The 13,848-nt window shown below is 41.0% G+C and overlaps 1 protein-coding gene across 1 annotated transcript in view; it reads left to right on the top strand.

Annotated features, from left to right (window-relative positions):
• Positions 1 to 13,848, top strand: part of FRAS1 (Fraser extracellular matrix complex subunit 1) — a 447,582-nt gene that overhangs the window by 329,263 nt on the left and 104,471 nt on the right. The window contains exons 29-30 of the mRNA XM_067468571.1: positions 1,489 to 1,651; positions 9,584 to 9,762. Coding sequence (XP_067324672.1) covers positions 1,489 to 1,651; positions 9,584 to 9,762 — 342 coding nt within the window. The remainder of the gene's footprint in view (positions 1 to 1,488; positions 1,652 to 9,583; positions 9,763 to 13,848) is intronic.

Genomic DNA, 13,848 nt, shown 5'->3' on the forward strand with positions numbered 1-13,848 from the left:
TGCTTTCTGATACTTTCAAACGTAGTGGATTGTTCCAGCTGAAGGAACTTTGCAGTTTACTTTTGAAACAGATTTCCTATGTTTTATAATGAGCATATTGGAGTCACCATCATCCCGCACGCCCCAAAGGGAATCCCCAAGAAAAGTGCATGGAGATCGTTAGGCTTCTGTAATGATTTAAAATGTGTTAAAAGATTAATGTTGATGATAATGAATAGTGATACATATTTTAATAGATTAATTGGTATTACTGATCTACAGAAAATTTAGTTGCTAATTGTAATGACTTTTTTCCTGCTCCTGTACCCATCAATCAGTGAAGAACGATGATCAGAGCTTGGAAAAAAAGCTTGGTAATGGCAATTCTGAGATGTCCGTAATTGGAATGGAAGTTGTTCTCAAAAATACTCTAGACTGAACTATTCTAATTCGGATTGTGATGGTATGGCATATATTCATGTACACCAACATTCATAAGGTCTGGCTTAAAGCTTTTGAAGCTCCCCTTGACCTTACTATAGGAGTTGCCCAGATTGTAAACTGACCTTGATACACCAGTGTCCCTGAGGGCAGTAGGATAGAGGTTGGCGAACTGTGGACTATAGACTGTATATGGCACCCCAGTGCATATGGAGCTCCAATATGGTCTTAAATATGACCCCATTTGAGGGGAAACCTGACTTTTCCCTCAGATCCCACTACTCTGGAATAGACCCAGGCTGCTGATCTTAAATATGAAACCACCTAAGCACCTTAATGCATAGAAATGGAGTGTGTGTGTGGGGGACAAAGTCCCTATTGCCTGAGACAATTCATCCATACAAACAAAATTTAGCAACCCAACATATAAACGCAAATTATTACTTAATAACTAAAATTAAATAAAAAACATAGCCTATTATATCAGACATAAGATCAAACATCAAACAGAAGCAACAATTTCCCAGTTCCTTGAGGCAAATTGATTGATTGGTGGTCAAGATATCTATTTTACTGGTGGGGCAAGCTATTCCCCATAAAGTTGCTGTTCACCATATTCACCATAAAGTTGCAAGTCTATTCATCATAAAGTTTCTGTTATAATGTTGTCAATGGGACAGATTTCAAGCTAAACCCAAAATTGGTTTGAGTTTAGCTTGACATATAAATTTGTGTTTATATGTTGACATCTGTCTCATTGACAATGATGGCTGCAGGATTCTTTAAGCTGCAGTTCAAAAAAGGAACTTTTCCCAAGCCCTGGAATGATATACCAATGCTCTCTCATGAGCCCACTTAATTTTTTGTTTTTATCTCCTGGCTCATTTCAAACATTGGAGAAGAATTACTGGGGACACTGAGAAGGAAGTTTGTTCAAACTTATTTTTTTTTATTTCTAGTGTTTGGTAAGTTGTGACATTTCTGGTCTTTTAAATAATGTTCAAACTGTGTTTCCTGTTAATTTATTTCTAGCATCTGCAAATGTTTGATGACTTTATTTGATTGCAGTCCCTTTTGAAGTCCAGTGAGATCCCTCGGTTGGTTGCCAGCCCCATGGTATGGGTCCCAGAGGGAGGGATGCTACAGATCACCAACAGGATTCTGCAAGCTGAGATGCCTGGAGTCAGCGATTCTGCAATTGTCTATACTATTCGAGATCAGCCACGCTATGGTAAGAAGAGATTAAGCATGGAAATAATATTCACTCTTCATAAAATAATATTTCAAAGCCACCAAAGAAGGAGCCTCTACCAGACTCTGAGGCATCATATCCCACTGCTGAACAGTTCTCATAGACATAGAAGTTCTTCCTAAAGTTCAGGTGAAATCTCCTGTAAGTTGAACCCATTGTTCAGAGTCCTAGTCTCCAGGGCAGTAGAAAACAAGCCTGCTTCCTCTTCCTTATTACATCATTTTACATATGGCTATCATGTCTCCTCTCACCCTTCTCTTCTGCAGGCTAAACATTTTCCAGCTCTTTAAGACAATCCTCATAGGACATGGTCTTCAGACCTTTGATCATTTTAGTTGTTGCCTTCTTCCTTGAGAAAATCTGACTAGGAATAGTAATAGAGGAGTGACATTTTTGCTCAGTATTTGTCCATCCTGAAGGGTTCTGGGCAGTAATTCTGTGCAGAATACGTGTTGTGGGCGGTGGTGGTGTGATGCATAAATATGCTGGAGTTCTCCACCAGAAACAAATTTACAGACAGACTCACATATTTGTGTATGTGTGGACTTTTGTTCTTTCTAATGTAAAGAGCAATAACCTTACACAAAAAAATAGTTGTGTGATATTGTTGTACAGCAGCGTTTCTCAATCTGGGGGTTGGAACTCTTGGGGGGGGGGGTCATGAGGGGTGTCAGAAGGGTTGCCAGAGACCATCAGAAAACACAGTATTATTAAACCAGGTTGAGAAACACTGGGTTAATAGGTCTGCAACAATACATCAATCACATTGTAGCATCATTTGCAGATTAGTGGTACATTTTATCAATGGAACAAACATATTGGTCATGGGGGCTCTGTGTGGGAAGTTTGGCCCAACTCTATGGTTGGTGGGGTTCAGAATGCTCTTTGATTGTAGGTAAACTACAAATCCCAGCAACTACAACTCCCAAATGTCAAGGTCTTATTTTCCCCAAACTCTACCAGTGTTCACATTTGGGCACATTGAGTATTCGTGCCAAGTTTGGCCCAGATCCTTCATTGTTTGAGTCCACGGTGCTCTCTGGATGTAGGTGAAATACAACTCCAAAACTCAAGGTCAATGCCCACCAAACCCTTCCAGTATTTTCTGTTGGTCAAAGGAGTTCTGGTTGCCAGGTTTGGTTCAAGTCCATAATTGGTGGAGTTTGAAATTCTCTTGGATTGAAGGTTAACTATAAATCCCAGCAACTGACAAAATCAATCCTCCCCAACCCTACTGGTATTCAAATTCAGGCTTATTGGATATTCGTGCCAGATTTAGTCCCGTGAATGAAAATACATCCTGCGTATCAGATATTTATATGGTGATTCATAACAGTAGTAAAATTACAGTTATGAAGTAGCAACGAAAATAATTTTATGGTTGGGGGTCACCACAACATGAGGAACTGTATTAAGGGGTTGCGGCATTAGGAAGGTTGAGAACCACTGTTGTACAGGATTTCACCATGCTGCATTCTTGAGGTTTGCATGGAAAATAGCAATCTTGCACACACACAAAATATGAGGGAAAATCTTTGAGTGAATCTGCACTATAGAATTAATGCAACTTGTCTCCACTTTAACTGCCATGGCTCAATGCTGTGGAGTCCTGTGAGTTGTAGTTTGGTGAGGTACAAGAATTCTGACAGAGAAGGCTAAAGACTTTATAAACTGACAACTCCTGTGATTCCATCATATTGAATCACAGCAGTCAAAGTGCTTTATTTATTAAGTGTATAAGGAGCCCCCGGTGGCGCAGTGGGTTAAGCCCCTGTGCCGGCAGGTGCCAGGTTCGAATCCGGGGAGAGGCGGATGAGCTCCCTCTATCAGCTCCAGCTCCTTATGTGGGGACATGAGAGAAGCCTCCCACAAGGATGATAAAACAGCAAATCATCCGGGCGTCCCCTGGGCAACATCCTTGCAGATGGCCAATTCTCTCACACCAGAAGCGACTTGCAGTTTCTCAGGTCACTCCTGACATGACAAAAAAAATTAAGTGTATATTCCCCCCTCTTTTTATAAAACCCTATAATTCTCATGCATAAATCTTTGCACCTTGGGATGTGTGAATACTGGGTGAGCATTGCATATAATTTTTTTTATTTTTTCCTCAGTAGGGAAAGAACTGTAGAAATTATTCATCCTTGCTTGTGAAAACAAAATATTGGATTATTGACATCTTTAGTAAAGATGCATGATATCGTCTGTACTTGAAATTCCTAGCAATGTTCAGTTGAGCTAGACTTACCAATTTGTTTCAAAATTCGATAGGCAGAAAGCACTGCAAGCAATTCAGTCACTGTGGCAGTTCTTAGGATGTTGTAGAGTTGTACCCACCACCACTGTGGTCTTCAGGGCTCCTTTCTCCCAAATTTTAAAAACTGAAGTATTTTATGTGCCTCAAATGCTCATCAAATTCCCTTTGTGAAAATTTGCTTTGGAATGCCGGTGGAGAGTTAGGGGTCTCATAAATTGTGTAGGGGATCTGTATATGCCCCAAATGCTGTATTTCCCCCCCATTCTACTATAGATACAACAGCTTTGTTGCTTGAAATAAATTTATGGTTTCCAAAAAAACCACCTTGTTAGAGCTGAACAACCGTCACTTTATATTGAGAGAGCTCAAATAAAAAGCTAGTGCCTTCGTGCTGTCTATGGGGTCTCTCTGCTAATTATTATGAATGGAAAGCATTAGTGTACAAGGCAGTGATTTTATCCTCAGGGCTTCTTCTTTTCCTGCAGCCTCTCCACGTTCTAAAGTCATAATTTCTCTACTTGTATCATCCTTAATTATCTCCTTGGCAACTAATTGATGGTGCAAACAGAGAAGTTATTGCTTCAGGACGGGAATAAGTGGATGAACCCCTTCTCCCAAATTTAGAAGGTACAATACTGGAAATATCTAGGTTTATATGATATCATCTCCTTGGGATGTAAATAAATAAACCTTCGGGAAGATCGTAAGACAGCAGTAAAAACAACAGGTGGTGTGTGTGTGTGTGTACGTGTACACACGCACACATACTCCAAGTGCTGTGAAAAATTATGTGATTTGTAGTTACTGTATATGAGTTATGCTTAGAATTCTCTGCTAGACAGCTCAAGTCTTATGGCCTCAAACTTTGATCCTTCATGTGTTTTGGATTTATCCCATATCATTTTCTAAGTTCCCTGTTTTCCTGACCATTAGGTATATCCACACTACACATTTGCCACGTTAAGTGATGTGGCTTTACCCTAGAAATTATCCTGTAATTTGCAATTACTTACTTAGGCAATCTCTCATAGCTGAAGGATGATGGTCCCCCAAGTGTACTGTCTTGGTGGTGGATACGTAGGTAGCTATTCTTGATTCGCATGTTCTCCCACAGTGAGGACATTGGTTTCCAAGTGTAAGGCAATCCCAGTCAGGGTTGGCTTGATGTGCCTTCCTCTTGGCACATTTCTCCCTTTTGCCCTCCATTTGTGCCTCTTCAAATTCTGCAGCACTGCTGGTCACAGCTGACCTCAAGTTAGAGCTCTCAAGGGCCAGGGCTTCCCAGCTCTCGGTCTATGCCACGGTTTTGAAGGTTGGCTTTAAGTCCATCTTTAAATCTCTTTTCCTGTCTACCGACATTCCATTTTCCGTTCTTGAGTTGGGAGCAGAGTAACTGCTTTGGGAGACGGTGATCGGGCATTCAAACAACGTGGCCAGTCTAGAGGAGTTAATGGCATAGGAGCATCGCTTCAATGCTGGTGGTCTTTGCTTCTTCCAGCAGCTGACATTTGTCTGCCTGTCTTCCCAAGAGATTTGCAGTATTTTTCAGAGACAATGCTGATGGAATCATTCCAGGAGTTGAATGTGAGATCTGTAGACAGTCCACATTTTGCAAGCATATAGCAGGATTGATTATGATGTTCTTCAAATTCACACAAAATATTATCAGGGTAAAATTTGATCTTAAACCGGAATATTATTTGCTGAACATGCTGGACTTTGAGATGGATAAGAATGAAGAGAAGATTTTATTCTATGTCAGCTGCAGCAAAAATAACAATACCTCAGAAATTGAGAGAAAAAGACCCGCCTTCAATTGAAGAATGGATGATTAAGATAGCAGAATACATGAATATGGACACATTAACGCAATTACTAATAGCTCAGAACAAAGCAAAACAAACTAACTGGAACTCACTAAGGATATATCTGCAAGAAAAAAATGAAATTGAATATATGACCAATTAGAAACCTTAACTGAAAGGTTTCAGAAACAATTAGGTAGCAAAACTCTAAAGAGAATTTATTCTTCAAAGACTACCTCTCTAAAGAATGAACTGGAAGCCTCCCAACCCCTATCCCCCCCCCCCCCCTACCCACCCTACCTCTTCTGTTCTGTCTTCCAGGAGCATAGTTTGCATTACCTTTTAGTTGCATGGGATAGTGTTCCTTTGCATTTCCCCAGGGTTGCTACAATCTCAGCTGCAGTCTGAAAGTTAACAGCATTAGAGGCTGGAAAGCCAGCCTGCAGGTCCCTTCTGCAGCTATTGGTTCAGAAAATATCTTTTTGGGTTTAGAGACCGCCCTTTTTCCTGGTTTGAGATCTCCATTTTGGAATTTTCCCTGCCTCTTTCATTAGGAAAGAAAGCTTCAGATGTGCTGTTGGTCAGGCAGGTAACTCTGAAAAAACCATTATAAGAACGATTGAGATACTATAGATTGAGTTATTTAGACAGAGAAGCTATTGAGTTATATAGATTAAGAAGCTAATTGAGATAGATAGAATAGCAATTGAGTAATTGAGCAATTTAATTATAGATAGATATTGAGTCATTGAGTATTATTGAGCATTACTTCATCTCCAAAGCTACCCTTGAGCTATAGATAGGGAAAAACCCTGCTTTTTTCTAAACCATAGCAGCTCAGGGTTAGGGTGAAAAGATCCCAGGATTTTCTTCTGCCTTTTGGGGAAAAGTTACCTCAGTAACTAAAGAAAAAGAAAGAAAGATCATCTCTATTGTTTCACCAATTGACTGTTTTGTTTGTAATTTTAACAAGCTGTGCCAAGTCTGCAAGGACTTTGAGAAATTAATATTCTGTTTTGATGTTCAAAGCCTGTAGTAGCCTCAGTTTCTGGGAATCTCAAGCTTCTAAAGAAAGACCCTGCGGTCCGCCCAGACAAAAAGATAAACACATCTTAGTTCTATTTTTATAGGGTCTGGGTGTGACGGCACATTTTCCCTTTCCCAATTGCCACCTACCCATCCCTCTAACCACTGAATTTCCTACTTTCCTTCATACCCATTTTGTTCCCCTTCTTTTATTGTTATCTCAAAAACTCTGCAATAAAAATGATTAATAAAAAATAATTTTGTGCTGGAGATCTCTAACCCAGTGGTTCTCAATCTATGGGTCTCTGGGTGTTTTGGTCTACAACTCCCAGAAATCCTATCCAGTTTACCAGCTGTTAGGGTTTCTGGGAGTTGAAGGCCAAAACATCTGGGGACCCATGGGTTGAGAACCAATCTCTCTCACCCAATGGCCTCAAACTTTGGTCCCACCGATGTTTTGAATTTAGCTATGTTTAACTCAGTTCTGGGAGCTAAAGTCCAAAACATTTGGAAAAACAAAATATTTTTGATAATTTAGTGCCTGGTCAATAATGCCTAGTTTCCCAAAGATCTAATCTCTATTGATTTGTTCTGTAAATTGAATGTAATTTCAGTGCTACTAACTGGATTCAGCTCTTGTTATAATATTGTTACCTTTTGGGGGTCTCAGTGTTGCTGTTGTTTCAGTTGTTTTTCTGCATTTATGATCCAAGTTGACTTTAACTGCTGCAGCATGGTTTTATAAAGACTGTGAAGAAAGATGCAGAAAATGATGTATCAATTACATGCCGGATCAGCTGGGTGTGTGGGTTTATTTAATTGAGATGTATGTGCTTTAAATAATTTAGCATTCAGATATTAAACAGACATTACAGGAACCCCACTGAGATTCAATCTGTCAGTTGCACAAACATGGACAGCAAGACAAGGGAATCCAAAACATCAGCGTAATGGAATCTGAATCTGCAACGTCAGAATAGATTATGGACATGAATTGTTGTGTCCCGCTCTCAGCCCAGCAGACAACTAGAAGCAGCAATACTAATACTAAATCTCAGTATTATTGCCAGTTTGATAGGATTTTTGTTGAGAGTTGTCCAAACACCTTTAATAATGCTTGAAAAATGTTGCTATTACACAGCCTCTAGGTGACTTCAGATTTTTCTGTCAGAGTTACTGAAACTGGATTTCAGTTCAGAGCTTAGAAAAGTTACTTTTTTGAATGTGGGTTATATCTCTTTTTATTGAGGTGAGCCAGCAGTGAATCAGGATGGGTGGATTTTAGGATCATGACATTCCCTAGGAATCCTGCATTTCCTAGGGAAATGCCCAAGTCTTGTTAACTGCAATGGGTTCCCATATGGGATGGTTGAACATGGAGCAGAGGTTCAAGGGCCAGCAGTTCTTGACTATCCATTGTTCAAAATGCTCTTTCACTAGTCTTAGTAGACCACAAGCTGAGTATGAGTCAACACTGTGATGTGAGAATTTAGAAAAATCAGTGCAATTCTAGGCTGCCTCAATAGATGTATGGCATCTCAACCGAGGGAAGCAATAAGATCACTCTATTCTGCTTTGGTCAGACCTCACCTGGAATTCAGTTCTGGGCACTGCAATTCAGACAGGATATTGACCAGCTGGAATGTGTCCAAAAGAAAAGTGAACAAAATGTTGTTGAACACTTTCACGGCACAAATCACAGGGTTGCTGTGAGTTTTCCAGTCTGTATGGTCATGTTCCAGAGGCATTATCTCCTGATGTTTTGCCCACATCTATGGCAGGCATCCTCGGAAGTTGTGAGGTCTGTTGGAAATGAGGCAAGTGAAATTTCTATATCTGTGGAAAGACACTGCAGACTAATTCAGTCTGAGAAGTCAGCCATAGCAGAGCACCTGATGACCCAACCTGGACACAGCATATTATTTGAGAACACAGAAATGCTGGACCACTCTCACAACCACCATGTCAGACTACACAGAGAAGCCATTGAAGTCCACAAGCATGTGGACAATTTCAAATGAAAGGAGGAAACTATGAAAATGAGCAAAATCTTGCTACCAGTATTCAAAAACTCTAAAATCAGAACAGTAAATAAAGTGCAAGATGCAAAAAGCAGGGGAATTTCAGACAAGAATAAATCAGGGCCAGCTAACAACTCCCAACAAAGGATGCCCCCAGGCAGCAACCAACCAGGCTTTGAAGCTGCAAGGCCACTAAGTGCTAATCAAGGTGGCAACTGCAACATTTACACTTGCCTCAAGCAGACAATAGTTCTTTTTCCCACCCTGGACATTACACAGATATAGAAATCTCACTTGTCTAGTTTTCAACAGACCTCACAACCTCTGAGGATGCCTGCCATAGGTGTGGATGAAACTTCAGGAGAGAATGCTTCTGGAACATGGCCAGACAGCCCAGAAAACTCACAGCAACCTAGTGAACAAAATTATTGAAGCTCTGGAAGAAATGCCTTTAGAGAAACAGCTCAGGGAGGCGAGTTTGTTTCACTTGGAGAAGAGAGGATTAAGAGGTGTGACATGATAGCTGTGTTTAAATATTTGTCACATTGAAGATGTGTCAAGGTTTTTTTCCCTGCTGCTCCAAAGACATGGAGCAATGGATTCAAAATAAAGGGGAAGAGATTCCAGCTAGATATTAGGAAGAATTTGCTGCTGATGAGAGCAGACCGACAGTGGAATAGGCTGTTGGAGTGTGGTGGAGTCTTTTGTGGTGGAGGTATTTCAGAAGAAGCTGGATAGCAATCTCTGGATGGCTTTTGTAGTGTCTTTTAACTTGATGGTTCTGTGATTCTACTTTTTTCAGGTGAAGTGGTTTTTCTGGTCCCCATGCCTGCAGATGACCCTGGGTTAGGATGGCAGCCTTTACCTGATGGCAGAGCAGCCTCTCCAACTACTACTTTCACTCAGCAGGATATCAACCAAGGCGTCATATGGTATAGGCATTCTGGGTCTGAGACAGAGAGCGACTCCTTCCGCTTCCAGGTAGGCTTTGTCTGCATTACATATAACCAAACATGCACCCAAGGTCTTCTTTATTTGCTATCTATATTGCAAAACAGCAGGAATTGCTGTCATATCCACAAATGACTTGCCAGAAATCCATGAAGGAATTCACCATAACAATAGTTATTTACAAATTTCCTGTAGTTGTACAGCTATGGTCCATTGAATCCAATTCTGAAGATGCAAAATGCCAGTACAAGTTGAGCACCTCTCACCCAAAATTCTGAAATACTCTTAATTTCAAAATGCTTCACACAAGTGGCTGAAAGATTGACACCTTTGCTTTCTGGTGATTCAGTGTACAGAAGTGTTGTTTCTTGCCTAAAGGGTTTGAAAACGTTATGTATAAAATTACATGCTATCAGTATCAGATATGTATAGGGCCCTCTGGTGACACAGTGGGTTAAACTGCTGAGCTGCAGAACTTGCTGACTGAAAGGTCATAAGTTCAAATCTGGTGACTGGGTGAGCTCCTGCTCTTAGGCCCAGCTTCTGCCAACCTAGCAGTTTGAAAACATGCAGATGTGAGTAGATCAATAGGTACTGCCTTGGTGGGAAAGTAACAGTGCTCCATGCTGTCATGCCGGCCACATGACCTTGGAGGTGTCTATGGATGATACCAGCACTTCGGCTTAGAAATGGAGATGAGCACCACCCCTCAGTCAGGCACTTAATGTCAAGGGGAAACCTTTACCTATGTTTAGATTTGGGTCCCATTTCCAAGATATCACCTTATGGACACATATGAAAACAAATGTATTCCGAAATCTCCTCCAAATCCATCCAAAATCCCAAACACTTTTGGTGCTGAACGCTTCAGATAATGGATACTTAACCTGCAGTGTCTTTTTGACAGTGCTCTCCTCTCTCTTGCCTGGAAGGTTTAACACTCTCCTGAAAGGCTAAGCTAACTCGAATGCTTGCATGCAATATTTTGTACATTTTGGTTTACCGCGTCAAAGCTATTACTGTAACACAGGGGAGGCAATTAAGGTAATTTCTGAGGTAATTAACATAAGTGATAATGAGAAAGTGTTGAAGTGCCGGATGTTGAACAAGCTAATCTTTAATTTAATGGCTGTGTTGCTGTTAGCTTGTATGAATTTTGCATGACTTGGGGGAGTTCTGTTTTGGTTTTTTATGCAGGAGCACCTTTCTGCAGTAGTCATAATTGTTTGGCAAAATATACTGGCGGCAAGACGTCACAGTTAGGTGGATCCTCGCACAGAGCAATAATCCATCTGCCAGGCTCATAATGAATAGATTGCCGCTGCAGGAAAAATACAGATGAATGATTTTTCTTAGCATTTTGGGAGCTGCATTACCAATGACCTTTCGTAAAATAGATTCCCCATGTCAGTTTATGAATGTGTTATTTACTTACCTTGGTTCCCCCAGCACTTCCACCATTTCCCATGGGTTCAGCATGGTGAAAAGGCATGTTGTAAATCTGGGGAAAGCGGAGGAAGGGGACAATCATAATGATCATAGGATGGGAGCAGCTCTTATATAATAAAAGTTTTAAATGAGGCATAGGAACTTCAGTTGTCCTCGTTGTTTGGGTGACAACTTCCACAATCTTTCCCAGTGGCTGTATCAGTGAAATTGAGAAGAAATTACTGGAAAGCTGGTATTCCCCATCTCAGATTTAAATGTTTGGGGATTTTCATACATGCTGTACCTGTTGCACTCCAGGCCAGGAAGCCCTCTGACTTTAAACACCACACAGCTGAGTAACTGGTTACTTACAGAGAGAGGTCGACCCTCCTGTTTAAGGAGCTCCATTGGCTGCCATTCATTTTCTGGTTCCAATTCAAGGTGCAGATGCTTACCTACAAAGCCCTAAACGGTTTGGCACCCACCTACCTGCGTGACCGCATCTCCGTATACGAACCCACATGATATCTCCGATCATCTGGAGAGGCCCTGCTCACAATCCCACCTGCGTCGCAAGTGTGTTTGGTGGGGACTAGGGACAGGGCCTTCTCTGTGGTGGCCCCCCGACTCTGGAACTCTCTCCCCAAGGACATCAGACAAGCCCCAACGTTGGCAGTCTTTGGGAAGAGCTTGAAGACGTGGCTGTTCCAGTGTGCCTTCCCAGAATAGGAAACTCCTGGCATCATGCCCCAAATGCACTTTATTAGAGATTTAAGATTGTCTGCACACCGCACCTATCTCCAAAAACCTATCCATTTCACCTGTCATGTCCAGATTTTTTTAATTTTATTCATTACATTTGGCCCAGCCTCATTTTTAAATGCGTCATGGTGTTACTGTCTAATGTTTATTGCTATTGTTTTAATGTTTATTGTTTTGCTTTATGAGTATATTTATTGTTGTATTTGTTATGCTGTTGTTTTCTTGATGTGTTGGGCCTTGGCCTTTTGTAAGCTGCACCGAGTCCTTTGGGAGATGTTAGCGGGGTATAAATAAAGATAGTAATAATAATAATAATAATAATAATAATAATAATAATAATAATATGCAAGCAGTTTATTGAAGATAATTAAAAGCAGTAGCAGTAAAAAGCAATCCACAAAAATAGGTAAATTCAATTAGATAAAAAGGGAAGATAGGAACAACAAATCCAGGAAATACTCCTTCAGAGTCAATGACAACAAATACTGGAACTTCCAAGGCAAAAATCTAAAACTTGGGCATGAATCAAACAAGCCACTGCACTATGGAAATTAGAAGGTACTTGATACAAGAATCTATCCAAGGCACGGCTTCCAAGGACCTGAGACAACGTCTTGACTTGACTCAATTCCAACGTTGCTTCACCTGACTCCAGATTCTGTACTTGGCACTTTTATCCCCTAATCTACTTTATATCCCAAGTGGCAAGGAACAGATTTCATCACATCTTTGAATCTGCTATCAATCTCCTGCAATCTGGCAGAGCGCCTGAGAACTTGGTTTGTTTTTCTGTGCTGACGGAAAGCATTTCTCCTATCTAATGGCTCATTAATTTCTGCAGTTGGCCCAGGTGCTGAGCCTTTCTCAGGCTCAAAGCCTTGGGTATTCTCTGGTAGCAATTCAGGCCTAAGGAACCAACCATCATCCCCAGACCCTTCAGGAACATTCTCATCAGAAAAGTCACTTTGAACAGGAATCCTATTGTCATTCTCTGCATCTAAAGCAGTGGTTCTCAACCTGTGGGTCCCCAGGTGTTTTGGCCTTCAACTCCCATAAATCCTAACAGATGGTAAACTGGCTGGGATTTCTGGGAGTTGTAGGCCAAAACACCTGGGGACCCACAGGTTGAGAACCACTGATCTAGAGCAACTTCATCATTAAACATATTAACCTCATTGTCACAGTTTACCAAATGTTAGTATTTCCGGGAGTTAAAGACCAAAAACATCTGGGGACCCCAGGTCGACAACCACTGCTTTAGGGTATTTAGGCAGCTTAGAAGAAAGGGCAGGAGATGAGGACACCATAGTGATGTATACAGTTATGTATGGTGTGGAGAAAATGAATATGGAGATGTTCAACTTCCTTTCTCCTATTTCTAGACCAGTGGTTCTCAACCTGTGGGTCCCCAGATGTTTTGGCCTTCAACTCCCAGAAAGCCTAACAGCTGGTAAACTGACTGGGATTTCTGGGAGTTGTAGGCCAAAACACCTGGGGACCCACAGGTTGAGAACCACTGGTCTAGAATATCCAGGCAAGCTGGATAGAGGTAGATGCAAGATGGATACAAGGAAGTATTTCATCACACTGTGATGTTACACTGTGTAGTTTGCTGTCATAGGATGTATTGATTGGAGAACTTGAAAAGGGAATTAGACAAACATTAAATGAAGTATTTTATGGCTACTGAGCACAATGGTTAATTCTTTCCTACAATATTATAGGCAGCATGCTTTTCCTTTGTGGTCACCTCTGCTTGTGCAGTGCAGCCTTTGGGAAGATATGGAGTTGAGTGATTGGTATGGTCGTAGCATGCATCTGTATTCCTGCAAGTCCCAACTTTCCCCTCAGTTCATTATCAAGTTCTTCAGTAGTTCCTTTGTTAGAAATGTTCTCTCTTTGGATTTGAGCAATCTTTTGTTTTTT

This window comes from Anolis sagrei, chromosome 5 (assembly GCF_037176765.1).
Source record: "Anolis sagrei isolate rAnoSag1 chromosome 5, rAnoSag1.mat, whole genome shotgun sequence".
Taxonomy (NCBI): Eukaryota; Metazoa; Chordata; class Lepidosauria; order Squamata; family Dactyloidae; genus Anolis; species Anolis sagrei.